We start from the raw sequence: 15,270 nt of genomic DNA on the forward strand, positions 1-15,270 counted from the left end.
TTTAAGGAATTGGGAATGTCGTATTCCTGTTTGAGCTTTGCCCATGTTTGAAGTTTTCCTTGTTCGAGGATGTCCCTCACTGTGGATCCCCAGGGTATCCCAGGACCCTAGCCCTCTAAGCCTGCGTAGCTCCCGAAACCGGGCTCCCTCCCATAGCAGTGTGCTCTTTGTAATTTTCCCTGCCAAACCATGGTCTTAGTCGCCCTCTCCCATGCTGTCAAGGTCACCCGGGTCGCTGGCAATAAGCGGGAACCACCCTTACCCCTGTAAAGATAATGCACATGTGTGTGCAGCAACATTCTCTGTCTCTCAATGCGATTTGTGGGGTGTTCTCTATGTTTATCTATCCACTCGTTTATGGGTATCAGGTGGGACACCCAATAGTAAGCCTCTATATCGGGAAGCGCTATCCCTCCATTGTATGGATTGCGTTGCAGCATCCTACGCAATATTCTCAGGTGTCCCCCTTGCCACAGTAGCATTTGTTTTTTGCTTACTATTTCCACAAAGATTGATTTGGGTAGGGGATGGTACGAGATCTGCAGGGCATATAGAAGTTGGGGCAGGGTGATCTTTTTGAAGATTGCTGCCCGGCTGAGCAGAGTAAGGGGGAGATCCTTCCACCTCTCCACGTCTGACAAAGTTATGCAAGACTGTTTCAAGGTTTTCCTTCCTACACAGCTCCGGATGTGGAGTAACGAAAATACCCAAGTATTTGAAGCCCTCCTGTACCACTCGTAACACCCCGGGTAGGGGGCAGTCCATCTGTGCGTCGGTTGGTCAGTAGAGCGTGGACTTATTCCAGTTGACTTTGTAGCCTGATTGGTTCCTGCACTCAGTGATCACGTCGAAGAGAGCTGGTATGGACCCTTCAGGTTTGGTAATATACATCAAAATATTATCGTCATAGAGAGAAATTTTCTCCTCCCCCGAACCTCTGAGTGAAGTATTGAATCCACAGATGGAAGGGTGCCTTCTAATAGTACAGGCCAAGGACTCGAGGGTGAGCGCAAAGAGAAGAGGTGAAAGGGGACAGCCCTGCCACGTCCCCCTCTCAATAGGGAAGGGTGCCGAGTGTTGACCTTTAACACTCACCGTTGCCATTGGTTGGTTATATAAGAGTGTCACGGAGCAACAGAATTTCGGTCCAAACCCGAGCCTGGCCAGAGTGGGGCCTAAGAATGACCAAACCACAGCATCAAACGCCATCTCGGCGTCCAATGATAGGAATACCTGTGGGTTCTCCCTGTGCCTCACCTTCATAAGCCAGTTGTGCGTGCGCCTAAGGTTCAGACGAGAAGATCTGCCCGGCATGAATCCAGACTGGTCCTCGTGTTTCAGATCTATGATCGACCCAGCAGACGCATCTCCAAGTTGGTGGCTAGGATTTTAACTTCCAAGTTCAGCAATGAAATGAGTCTATAAGAACCACATTGGTAGCAGGGCTTTCCTGCCTGGTGTATGACCACAATAGTGGCCATTCTCAGGTCTGGTGGAAGAACACCCACCCTGTGAGAATCTGTAAAGAGTCGGAGAAGATAGGGCTCAGGATACTGGTATAGTGTTGCTAGAATTCTGCAGGCAGTCCATTGGTACCAGGGGTCTTCCCAGGGCAAAGCTTCACCATTGCCGCCTGGACCTCTGCTAATGACAGATCCTCGACTAGACCTCGAGCCTCTTCCTCTCCTAAAACTGGTGTGGGGATGGCAGCCAGGTAGTCCTGCATCTCTGCCTATGATTTGGAGGTACGTGCACGATACAGGTCCCTATAATATTCAGCGAAAGAACTTGCAACCCCTTAATTCGAAGACTGAGTGGCACCCCCGAGATCTTTCACCTCCCTCACACATCTGTCTTGAATCTCCCGCCGCTAATCCAGGCGAGAAGTTTCCCGGCTGTTTCCCCCACTTCGTAAAGTCGATGCAATGTCGCTAGGTGCATTTTGTTTGCATTGTCCATGGCCAGCTCTTTGTATTCCATTAGCAGGGTTATCAATCTACGCGTCAACTTGGGGTCAACACCTTGGGAGACTTGCATGTCTAGTTCATTTATTTTATGCTCCAGTGCGACCATGCTTTGGTCTCTCTCTTTCTTTTCCCAGGCTATGCGGTTTTGGGCTCTATCCTGTAGCACCGTCTTGTATGCCTTCCAGACCGTCACTCCATTCGAGACAGAGTCTTTGTTTTCTAAAAGGTAGATCTCAGTATCTGCCTTAATGTCCTTTGCTATTTTTGGGTTTTCCCAAGTCCCAGGGGCTTAGTCTCCAGTTACGAGCTCCTCCCCGATCTCTCAGACCCATCTCGACCAGGAGCGGGGAATGATCCGACAGACCTTTAGCTGTGTATTCTGCGCGCCCTACGTCCTGTATTTCTCCCTTAGGGATAAATATGTAGTTCAACCTAGAGTGGGTGTCATAGGCCCCGGAGTAGAAGGAGAATGGTCTAGCAATGGGGTGTGTCTCCCTCCAGACTTCTGTCAGAACCATTGTTGTAGAGAATCTCCTCAGTGGCGTAGTAAGAGTGGACCTACTCCCCTCCCCCGTGCGGTCATTCGCTGGGTCCATGACATTGTTAAAGTCACCGCCTACAATGTGAAGGGTGGAAGGTGTTTCGAGCAGGATGTCAATCACTTTTGTCATGGTGGTCGCTTGTAATCTGGGTGGTGCATATACACAAATAAGCATGGTCTCGATCCAGTCCCATTGTCCCACTACTCCCACGTATCTGCCTAGGGGACCGTGCCAGAGGTGCGAAGTTTGAAAGGGAATATTCTTTTTAATCAGGATAGCCACCCCCCTCACCCCGGATGTGAATAAAGAGTGGGCCAGGACCTTGTAGGCCCGGCTACCTATGAAACTACACTACATACCTTTAAGGTGTGTCTCTTGAAGCATTACAATATCTGGGTGAATGAAGTCTCTTAATGTGCTGAGACACTAGTCCTCTTTTGATCTTGAACCCCAGTCCATTGACGTTCCAAATAAGAACCTTTGTGTGAGGTTTATATGTCATGTTACATCTGACGGCATTATGATCCATCTCCAAAAACCAGAGGTAGGTGGGAATTCAGCTCTCCTTTACTTTTCAATCTGTGGAATTGTCGTGCTATGGCAGTCATTGCACTCAACCAAATAACATGTAAAAGTTTAAACCCCAACTGTGCAAAGCCCCATCTTCCCCCCACCCCTCCCCCCCCCAAAGCCATCTGCCCCCCATCTCTGGAGGTGGCTCTTGGCAGGTGAGAGCCGGTCGGTCTGCCGTCCGCCCCCCCCCCCCAAATTAGAAACCCCAACTCTTACAGTTTACTGCTCAGATGTCCAAGGTAATCACTGTTCGAAGCTCAGGGCCAGAATGTCCACTCTTGGCACCTTAACTGCACGCATGCATCCTACTTCCGTAGCCATGAAGATACTACAGAATGTATGTATGAAGGCTGAAAAGGGACGGCCCAAGCAGGGCATACAATCTTAGTGGCTCATCTTGTGCCCAACCCTGGGTCTTCTTTTAATGATGTCTGCCACAAGCATATGGCGAAATTCACTGCACATGCAAAAGCAACAAGTAAATGACCTTAAGCAGTGCTGTTTCTTGTGAATATTGCACCTAACCACAGATTACTCATCTTTAGAATTCTCCAAGGCACTAAACTGGCTTCAGAAACTATCCCTGCAACATCTCCCGTACACCGATATGTAGCACCATTGAACTATGTGGCAGCCTTGTTCCAGCTTTGCCCACATATAGGCACCACCCACACATGTGATCAAATTCCAAAGGCAACGTTCGTGCCATATCCAAATTACCCTGAATACATTATGGTGAAACAGTCAGAATCAATCAGATCATATGTCCAGAGGGTCACACAGCAAAAAAGGCAAGAGTCCAAGGTTAGAGATTAATTCAAATGCCATTTTTGTCAAAATGCCAAATGAATCGGTTCTGCAGCTGGGTGACCCTCTGGACATATGATCCAATTCATTCCGACTGTTTCACCATAATGTATTAAGGGTAATTTGGATACCCGTCCGCATCAGATGGAGCACGTTTTGCGGCTGGAACCCTGTGGACTTTGATTTTGGCTATACTGAATTATTGGTCCACAGGAGCCGGCGGGCCATGTACACAAGGCCCATCACCAGATTTTGACTGGTGCTTTATAGGTTACTCTTCACCCTGTCCTGTTGAAGACCCCCTACTAAGGAGTTAATTGACCTACCTTTTGCTTGGGGTCAAAAGGTCAACACTTATCTACTGCCTATACAGGGAATACAATTTTTTATTCCTTTGTCAATGACATAAAAATTGCTAAAGGATATGCTTTAAAGTCAGTATTATAAGACAGCTTCGGCTAGGCCTTCTACATATGAATTTGTATATATTGATTTTATGTATAATCGGTGTCCTTTACTTGATCTCCTTCACGAGCACCCCCTTCAATCACTTTCTTATTCACTTTTGAGCAACGTATTATAAAGTAAAATAGATTTATGATCAAACGTATGATAAAATCCAATTAGTTCTGCAATTTTCAGTGTCTCTGCTTTCTATGTTTTGGATACTGTTATTTGTTAAAATAATCCCCTTTGGGACCAATTGTTTTTGTACTACTACATACCCAGGTCCTGTGGGGTTTGTCTGTGTTTCCCCATTGTTTAGTAATAGTGCTCATGGGTGGCACCTACTTGCGTGCCCGCATAGACACTTCCGGAGGGGTGGAAAGGCTGTTGAGGACTCCGATGGTGCCACCTACCAGCTTATGGGAGTTTCACAGGAAAAGTTTCCAGACCCCGTCTGGCAAATGAAGAATTCAAAAGGTGAGGAATCTGCGGTTAGGAGCATCCATCACAAAAGATGATTTGGTGTTTGCTGTGTTCAGAATGTCATTGCTTTAGTTCACACCAGCGAAACATTTTTTGCCACTCACAAAAAACATGAGTCATTATTTATGGAGTTCTGATTTTCAAAGAAAAAAATAAAGACAGAAAGAAAGAAAACACTTTACAAGGTGATCTTACACAATCAAACTTTGTAAAGGAGAGTGGAGAACAGAGAACGTCGCATAATGAAAATCATATGAATTTAGTTATATTGGAAAATACTTTAAAAAAAGAATATTGAGAGTTATCCAGAAGTAGAATGAATCACCAAACTATCAGATAGGCAAGAGAATAGAGGATCCACAAGAGGGAAGCAAATTAAGGGCAAATGCAGGAGGATACAGCAAGTTGGATGACTAACGCATTACAGAGTTTACTTTCATTTCTGCATAGTGAACAAAATCAACCGAGCAAATGTGTAAAAAGAAGAACTATTAAAACGTGTGACAATCAGTCAGTGACATTCAAAAGCCGCGAAATGGGTCACTATTTTCAATGTATACTAATTAACCAGAAATAAACTTGCAAAGAGATACTATGTTGAAGATGAAAATAAATGTAGTTAATGGCAGAAATGTTTGTTTGGCCCTACCTCATGGGCGAGTGCCCCCAGGCTCCATGCTTGTCTGTGAGAATGTTGATGATCTTCTGGACCAACTGAGTGGCAGTCACATGGTCCCGATACTTGGCCGCTCTTATTAAATGGTCGCACATTTTTTCATCCTCTCGTTTCTCCGCAGAATACTGTGCACAAAGAGACTGTCAGAGAGGACAAACAGTTAGAGAATACAGCATGGTTGGTATCATCTCACTGATAACTTGATCTACGGTGTAAAGAGATGGAATAGTCCAGGGGGAATGCTTTATCACATAAGCAAGTTTGTCACATTACATCTAGCACAGACGCAACAACGAGAACTTTGCTCATAAAAAAAAAAAATGCATATTACTTTTTTTATGGTGACCTTATTTTTTTTGACAATCTGTAGTACGTCGTTTTTTATTACAGTAAAAAAAAAAAAAAGCTGAGGTTATCTGATAAAGCACAGGCCACGAGTTTGGTATGTAAGATTACAATGTGTCTTCAAGACTTTGAACGTTAAGGAGGGACAACCTGGGCTTGCGTCTCAGATCTATATTTTTTAGGTACAGCATACACGGCAATATTGTGCGTTTTGGCCCTCTGAGATTAATTAAATAGGAGTCTTGATCGATCTACTCCAGCGATCTGATCGCAGCTTGCTGGGCCAAGACTGAACAGTGAGGTACAACTTCTTACATATAAATCTATATTTCTCTTCTAATTTACATTTCTAGATATCTCCATATTTGAAATAACACAGATAAAGCTTCTTGTATTTACTGTTATGTTCGTGAGTGTGAGCTGGACTATCTTCCCAACCACTAGGGCAGAACATATGATATCACAGCACTGTACGCCTGTGGTATGAATGCACACACTATTTCTTTAAACAAGCAACTTAGCAGTAGTGTGGGTGATCGCCAGAATCATGAGAACCGATTTAAGGTTTTGCAGGTAATGCAGAAGTTCAGTCTGTGTTCAATGACAACAATCTTTTACAATTTTATCACAGACCAAATACAGACAGTAGTTCTTGTTTTCTATTCCAATTGAGAATTCTCAATTTATGGAAATCATATCACTCTGTAGGACAAACGTCAGTAGCACAGAAGCCACGTACCGTTCTGCTCCTTATTTACTCCTTCTGGTAAGCTCAGTACGTGTTCCTGCTCAGGAAACCAGTGTCATGAGCCCCTAGGTGGATGATGTATATGATTTCCATGCTGCTAGGCACACTTTTTCTAGATGCTGCTGGACTGTATGGATCCACACAAGTGAAACTTCTTTCACTGAAGACGATTACCATCCTTATGAGCGGGCACAGGACATACAACGACTAACAAATGGTGGAAGCTGATCTCTAGTCAACGGAAGAGGCCTCCTTACCTAAAACACGAGCTATGGAGGCTGCCTGCTGGCACTCACTAATAAAATCTGCATAACCTGACACAACTGGTCGCCTCGTTCACTAGGTGTGACAGGGGTGTGAACAGTGCATGGATACATGAAGGGTGGTGTAATCTAGTATGGGGGGCCATGCAGCATTTATGTAGCCACAGTGTTGTAGGGTGCTTCCTGTCAACAGAAAGTGAGATACCTCCAATTTCTAGAATGCACCCCAAGCAATGCTCTCTCTCCACCTCCCCCTCAACTTCCTTGCATCAACCAATGTCAGCTAGGTGCTGAGTGTCTGGTTTGAAATCCCATCCCCTTCAATGTGGTAGGAGGGATTATTTGTGTTCAGCATACCTGGAACAAATCAGTTCCAGCCAGTCAGCTGTATCATGAGAGGGTGCATGATGAACACAGAACTGTGGCCAGCAACATGGGCAGTGAAAAACACCTCTACACAGGGAATATGGTGACTCTTCATCTCCCTCCTGTTGTGTGTCGAGCTTGGAGAGGAGTCCCGTAACAGCCCCTAAACAGTGGATGGCTTCCTGGGTCATATAAACAAATTAGATGTACATTGTAAGCCAACTAACATCACCATGGGAAGCAGTGTGCCGGTGCATCTTTTAGGAAGTTGGCTTCCATGAAGCTGATCAACACCCAATGTAGGATGCACTTGGTACTTACTGGATCACCCAAATGTTTGTGTGCAAATCTGAATTTGAATAGTCCGCTAGTCTGGTCCAATAACCAACGTTTGAGCTAATGAGGAAAATATACAAGCTCATCTCTTAACTTTAAATAGCCTGCCCACCAGTACAGAGGAAAACAAAGCTTGGATATCTTCTATGAAGAAGGAGGAATCATAATCCAGGACGGAGGCCTGCTGTTGACGACATAAAAAACAAGGTGGTAGGCTACCTTGTGACCCGAAAACCTACTTTATTCAAGCTCAGAACTAAAAACCCAGCTGCTGCCATGAAGGCCTTGGACTGCAAAGCAATGCCGAAATCAGAAGCCTGATGCCACTGCCACTAGCAACCCAAAATCTCAGACTTCAAGTGTGGATGCCTATGTATTTCTCCTAATCTCAATGATAAAGGACTGACCCAATCTATTGCCTGGTAAGAAAGCAAAGGAAGTGTGAATAAGATATATATATATAGATATATATATATATATATATCTGTTTCAAGCGCTCCTGTGCACCAAAAATCCAAAGGAGACCAGGAACAAACGAACGCTGACCCAGGATGCGGGTGAGAAATTTAATTTATTTTCATTAGAACAGCAATGCCTGCATGACGCGTTTCAGCCTACAAAAGGCCTTGATCACATGACGCCGAGGCTATGCAAGGGAAATTTAAAGTGCAAGTGCAAGGTATAACAAACTTGATTGGCTAGCGCATAATTGGCGTGATAGACATGAAAAAAATACATTGAAAGTTTTGAAAATTTTGTACAAGGCTATTCGTAATTCACTTTCTGTAAAATACATAAAAATCACGAAGTTAGCTCACCAATTGGTACCACAATCCTTAAAAACAGAGAAAGCACTGATATAAGGTGCAATCTAAATTAAAGGTACAAACCAAAGGACAGTGACAGTTTAAAGCAAGCTTTGAATGCTTTGTATGTAAAAAACTGAACACCTGCATGTGCAACAACGCAATCTGCCATGCAAAAGACGCAATGTGTGCAAATGAGACCCAAGTGGGTAAATCCTGGTTGTGTACATAATCAATGGGCATATACAATACAAATAACCATCCTAAATGTACAGTGACCTGTCTATATCAGAGCGCCAATCAAGATAGTGCAAGTATACAAAGTGCACGGGTATTGTGCTAAATTAAAAACAATCTTAATGCAATATAAGGTGCTGTTACAAAATCTATCATTCTTTCTGTATACTAAAAAAGTTATGGAGGCTATACATCAATATATATATATATATATATATATATATACATATATATATCATATCATATCCCCTTTGCCTGCATCACCCCTTTTCATATGTTGGTGTGGGAGCCCTGCTGGCAGTTGATGCGATCCAGCTGGCTATTTTCCAGAACATCAACATGCCAGCAAGCGGAAGGTGAACTGATTAAGACCAACGAACAGAACTATCTGATTTTCTGTACCAACCACATTCAACACCTAAGTTACTTCTTGGCAAGACAACTGTCGGACGCTGGGGCAAATTCACCCACCACTGTGAGAAAACAGCTCTTATTCAGGTAGTTTCTCCAAGACAAACTCGTCTAAATCCTTAGTAGTGCAAAATAGAGACGGGTGGCTACTTAAGTGTGTTGAGGATCATTAACACCAGCACAACATCAGAATAAAAAACATTTGGTAATGCCCCCAGACCAATTTAGTAAATAAAAAAATATTTTATGTTTAAATCAAGATCAAAATAACAAAAATTGAATCAGTCACTTCCAAGATATAGCATTTCAAAGCAACACTTCTAGTCCACACTTCTCGGTTTAACATGGCCAGCCAATGAACGTTTCTGCACATTACTTCCTCCCACTCCAGCAGCACAACATGACTCCCAGCTCTAGATTGCCTCTTGCCTTCAGTCAGGTCAGACGGGCAGGATAAGAGTCGATCACCTTGTGTAGGCAGGCACAATTCACAGTTTCCAAACTTAAGGGTTCCTTTCGTGGTATCTCGGGCTTGTGTCTCCATGGCAGACAGACACTGTGCTGGTCCTTCCGAGGCTGCCCAAGACCGAAGATGGGGCCCATGCTTCTCAGTTGCAAGTCCTATCCTTGGAGCAGGCACTAACATGCTCGTCTTCCACTGGAGAATTCATGTTCTATATACCAAATCAGAATGAGTCTATGTTGGCTCTGTCTATGTTGGCAAAACGGTACATATATGGTTTCACCGATTTGCTTGGTTACACAATTCGATACAAACCATAGAGTATAGCAAATGTTCTAGAACTCTAGATGCTATAATAATTTGCACGGGAATCTAAACAGGGGCAGATTAGGGGCTAATATACATGTTACTTTTAACTTAGAATGGAGAACCACTTCTCCAGTATAAGCCAGAAATACCAGCAAAAAAAAGTTGGCTCCAAAGAGTCCACTGAATTCTTTTTCTATGGAAGCCACACTGCAGCCTCAATAACCATCCGGGGCAACTTTTAATTTATGACATTTTCATAGGAACAATGAAGTGCAGCTTCCATAGTGTCAAACCTGCTCAGAATATCTGCCACCATACACATGTTTGTTTCCTTGGAATGTTGATCATAACTTCAGCTCGACTGGTCCTCATACCAGAGTCCCAAATCTTTTCTAACTACTGTCCTATTTATTTGCTTCCTAAGTAGGAAAAGACCTGGAACTAGTTACGTCTCTGTTTGATTGCTGTATGAGAGAAATTTCTGATTGGACAACCAAAAACTGCCAACTAAACAGCGAGAAAACAGATTTTACTATTTGCAAAGCTCAAGATCTGAGGTCAGCGAACTGGTGGCTCAGAAAATTTGGCCCGGCCCAAATTACAAAACAGGTTGTAAAAAACCTGGGAGTTCAGCTTGACCACACCCTTTCATATGAAACATCAGGTTAGCACTACCTGTGGCATCTGCTTTGCCACTAGGCGTTTTTTCAAAAAAGTCTTATCTTGGCTTCCTTCGACTTCTAGAAAGACACTGGTCTAGGCACTAATCAAGAGTTGCCTTGATTACAGCAACACTTTGTTCATGGCAGCCAACAACACCCTGTTGTCCAAATTGCAGGTAGTGCAGAACACATCGGAATACCTGATATGCAACCTCCCCTCTTGGTCTTCCTCTGCACCCATTTTAAAAGCCCTACATCGGTTGCCCATCAGGAAACTTGTCATTTTCAAGCATTGTAGTTTGACCCACAAAGCACTCAGGCATGCACTTCCTATCTATCTTCTCTTCAGACTCTCCCATTATCAACCCTGCAGGTGCGAGTCTTGGCATTGACTCAACATCCTGTGAAGCTTGTCAAATAACTTAATCTCCCTGTGCCTACCAAAAATGAATGTGTCCTTGAGTAATGTAACTGGTGCTCATGCAAAGCACCCCAATAGATTTGGGTCGAGTACATGCTATAAAAAAACTGCAAAAAAAAACATAAGCACGTGATTGAGGACACAACCCTACGCCTCACACCCGTCAACAGAGTTTGTTCTTTCCAAATACACTTTTCCCTAGTTTTCCTTTCGCAGCTTACTTATAACTGTCAACACAGGAAAGTTCATTGAGGCATTTTCTTTCATACAGAGGATCTATCCACGATGTTAGATGCCACTAAGTAATCTTTGAATGTACAATTCAGTGTTTCGACTTACCCATCAGGCACTCTTTGCAAAGTGGTACATATACGGTTTCAACAATTTGCTTCTCTCTAACATACTCACAGTTACAACTCTTTAATTTAAAGCATTCAATCATTAACAGGTCACTTTATCAGCTCTGTGTATTTCTGTGTTTAGTGCAAACCTCTCTGAATGGCAGTGTAGCACTGTAAACAATCAAAGGCAATGATACAGTCAAGGTTTGATTGTCAAGAAAGCTGTGTTTTGAGAGCTGAAATGGAATGTTACAATGAATGCAGGATAAGAAAACTCATATTAAAAAATCTGCCATATGTAACAAAGTTAACGGATTAAATAGAAGGTGTAGAACTTGAATTTCAATTGTGGAATCCTGCCATAGGGTATTGGAGTCATCACCCGAGCCTTTCCAGGAAATGGAACGCACTCACAGATCCTTCATTGGTATTCAAAAATCTTCTTTATTAAGCCATCAATTCCCAAAAGTTACCGGGAAACAACCAACGCGTTTCGCTATCAGCCGATAGCTTGTCCACGGTCAGTTTTTCACATTAAAAAACAACCAATAAAAACATCTTGATGCCATAACATGTGATTCATGATGTCACTTACTTTAGCCATTGGACTTATGGTCTTTGTAGTTCACATATTATACAGCCATATCATCAAATCCTTATAGTAGATTACCAATATTGTAACTTTTTGAGAAGCCATTTGCAATAATTAAGTATAGTACATAAAGAAATGCATTATCCATCGACTCATTTTATGTGTGTCCACCCATTTCTATTAGCGGTATTCACACCTATTTGTTTTCAATTCAGTATGTATATATATTGGCGAGAATACGCTCCTCACTTTTTTTGAATATATATGTATATCTATATGGGGAACAGGTTTTAATTTGTCCCTACGAGTTTTTTTTTTATATATATATATATATATATATAATGATTTGTCATCGGGAATTAAATTTGTCATATCCCATTATTGTTACAACGGTATTGGCCTCAGAGAACGTTCAATTAACATTACTATTGGTAATCGAATTTGAGAACTGTGCTCTGATAGGTCCCCTCTAATTCAAAACGAGACTCCGGTTTGTATTTACACAGTACTGGTATCAAAGGTTGACACGAGATGTTGGAATATATATATGTATACATATATATATGGACACTTAAAGCCCTCCAGTGGGCTTATAATTATCAGATATACATTTCGTGTGTATCTGTGGGAATACCATTTACTCCAAAACTGTCATAATTCCAACCCCAACGTCGCAAGATTTTGACTGTGTGGAGTATCCTAGCCATAAAGGGTTCCTACTTACTAAATTAGTTACTTTTAGGTGAGATGGCTGTCTTTTAAAAAAAAATTTTTTTATATATGTGTGTAGTTACTGTTTAACAAATCCCTCCTCAACTTCCTCTTTCAGGGTATCTCTCGCAACTGTTTTTGTTTTGTCATCACGTGATCCTATAAGTGTACATATAACTCTTCACTTTGATTAAGACCCCATGGTGTGTAAGTCCTGAAGTTTAAAATTTGTCGCGATTCTCTGCGTCTCAGGTTTTTTTCTCGGTCCCCTCCTCTTTCATGTACTGGGATTGTCTCTAGAACATAAAAGCGTAGGGATTTCCAATCTCCTCCATGTTGACTGTCCACATGTTTGGCGACCGCGTTGCTCCTGTCTTTGTTGACCGTCGCTCGTACATGTTCAAGGATTCTCTTTTTTAGTTCATACTTGGTACTGCCAATATATTTTTTCAGGCAAGGACATTCAATTACGTATACCACAAACTGGCTTTTACATGTGATAAAATCTTTTATTTGCCATTTTCTGTCATCCGGCAAGTTAACCTCAGTAATGTTTTTTGCAATTTGACAAACTTTACATGCATTGCACTTTTTAAAACCCTTAGTTGTTAGCCATTGCGTTCCCTTTTTTCTGTTATGGTTTTGATGGTGGCTATGGACTAATTTGTCTCTCAGGTTCTTGGCACGACGGAACGTAATATGGGGATGTTTTTCCATAATTTCGCTTACAACTGGATCCAATTGTAGGAGCTTCCAATTTTTACGAAGAATGTCCCCTATTTGTTTGGCTTCCTTGGAATGGTCCAAGATTAGTCTTACTGTTGGGGTCAATTGATTAATTGCTCGACTCTTATCTCCTTTGTAGTTTGCATCCAAGATGATTTGTCTTTTTTTCTCATTGGCCCGTTTCCAGCATTTTTGGATGATACCTTTTTTGTATCCACGATGTTTGAATCTTTTTGCTGTGTTTTTGCTGTGTTCCACCCATTCCTGTTGTTCCGAACAAATTCTTCGTAATCTCAGGAATTCACCATAAGGGATGTTGTCCTTCACTGATGTTTTGTGGAAGCTGTTTGCGTGTAAGGTTGAATTGGTGGAGGTTTCCTTTCTGTGTAATGTTGTTTCCAGTTTATTGTTGGCAACATAGATCTCTGTATCAAGGAAAATAATCCTCTCACTGCCGATGTTATACGTGAACTTAAGATTGGCATCTGTTGAATTCAGGATCTTAACCCCTTCAGCGCTGCGCGGATTCCCCCGCGGTGCTGAAGGGTTCGAGCGCGGGCGGGGCCATGACGGAACGGTTCCGTCATGAGCACAGCTGAACCGATGCTCATGACGGAACCGTTCCGTCATGAGCATGGAAGGGGTTAAAGTATTCCTCGAATTCCTTTATCGTCCCATCCCACACTATCAGGAGGTCGTCAATGAATCTTAGCCACTTCATGATCTTGTTGACAAATTTATCGTTGTTAGGATGCCATGCCACTTGTTGCTCCCACCAACCCATGGTGAGGCATACATATCCTGGACTGAAAGAGAAACCCTTTGCATATCCCTTGGTTTGTATGTAAATTTCATCTCCGAAGAGGAACACGTTTTGGGTGAGGCACATCTGGATCATATCCATCAGTATTTGATTATGATGTTTGAATTTGATGTCTCTTTCCTTGAGGAAATAGCTGCATGCTAATAGGCCAATATCATTTTCAATATTAGTATAAAGCGATATCACGTCCATTGTGATCAACATGTAGGATGTTTGTCAGGGTAGTTCCTGTAGATGTCTTAAAAGGTCCGTTGTGTCTTTCAAATATGAACTTAAATTGAGTACAAAAGGCATCAAGAAGTAGTCAATGTAACTAGCTATAGGTTCCAAGAGTGATCCTTTTGCGGATACTATTGGTCATCCAGGTGGTTTTAACGGATTTTTATGCACTTTGGGTAGAAAATATATTGTGGCTGTGATGGGATGTTCAGTGGTTAAGAATTTCCTTTCATCTTTTACGGGGGGGTCTGGTTGCGCGAGGAATTACATCACATCTCGTTGTATGCGGATGACCTCCTGTTATATCTGGCTGATACGGGGGGTTCCCTCCGGGGTGCCAGGACCTTGCTAGAGGAATTTGGTCGCATGTCGGGGTTGCGGGTGAATTGGACTAAGGCCTGCCTGTTTCCTTTGTCCCCGGGAACGCAACAGCCTTCGGAGCTGGCTGACCTGCGGTGGGAGCCTGTCTGCTTGCCGTACCTGGGCGTTCGTATATGCCACACCCCCAATGACCTTTTCGAGGGGAATGTGGGGGGCGCGCTGAGGGGGCTCAGGGGTAGCATGGCGTTCTGGCGCACCCTTCCTCTCTCGGTTGCTGGACGGGTGGCGCTGTTGAAGATGATAGCGCTGCCGCGCCTTCTCTATTATTTCCGTACTTTACCGGTCTGGATTCCGGCCACCTTTTTCAAGACGCTTCGGTCATTGATGACAGGGTTCATTTGGGGAATTGGGAGGCGACGAGTGGCGCTGTCGACACTGATGAGGCCGCGGGAGGCGGGGGGGCTGGCGGCCCCAGATTTTGAATGGTACTATTTGGCGGCACAGCTGCAGTGGCTGACGCAAGCAGTGGCGCGTGAGTTTCGGGGCCCTGAGGGCCCGCAAGATAGGGTCATCCCGAGCCATGTGTTGTCGTTCACTGTGCTCCGGCAAAGGCTCAGATTGGATCAGCTCACCCTTGAGGAACGCACGCTTCGGCTATGCTGGATCCGTAGTCAG

At 43.3% G+C, this 15,270-nt stretch overlaps 1 protein-coding gene across 3 annotated transcripts in view; it reads right to left on the reverse strand.

The window, feature by feature from the left end:
• Positions 1–15,270, reverse strand: part of LRBA (LPS responsive beige-like anchor protein) — a 2,426,603-nt gene that overhangs the window by 1,443,851 nt on the left and 967,482 nt on the right. For all 3 annotated transcript variants that reach the window (XM_085641653.1, XM_085641654.1, XM_085641652.1), the window contains exon 37: positions 5,469–5,635. In XM_085641653.1, coding sequence (XP_085497779.1) covers positions 5,469–5,635 — 167 coding nt within the window. The remainder of the gene's footprint in view (positions 1–5,468; positions 5,636–15,270) is intronic.

Source organism: Triturus cristatus, chromosome 2_2, assembly GCF_964204655.1.
Source record: "Triturus cristatus chromosome 2_2, aTriCri1.1, whole genome shotgun sequence".
Classification (NCBI taxonomy): Eukaryota; Metazoa; Chordata; class Amphibia; order Caudata; family Salamandridae; genus Triturus; species Triturus cristatus.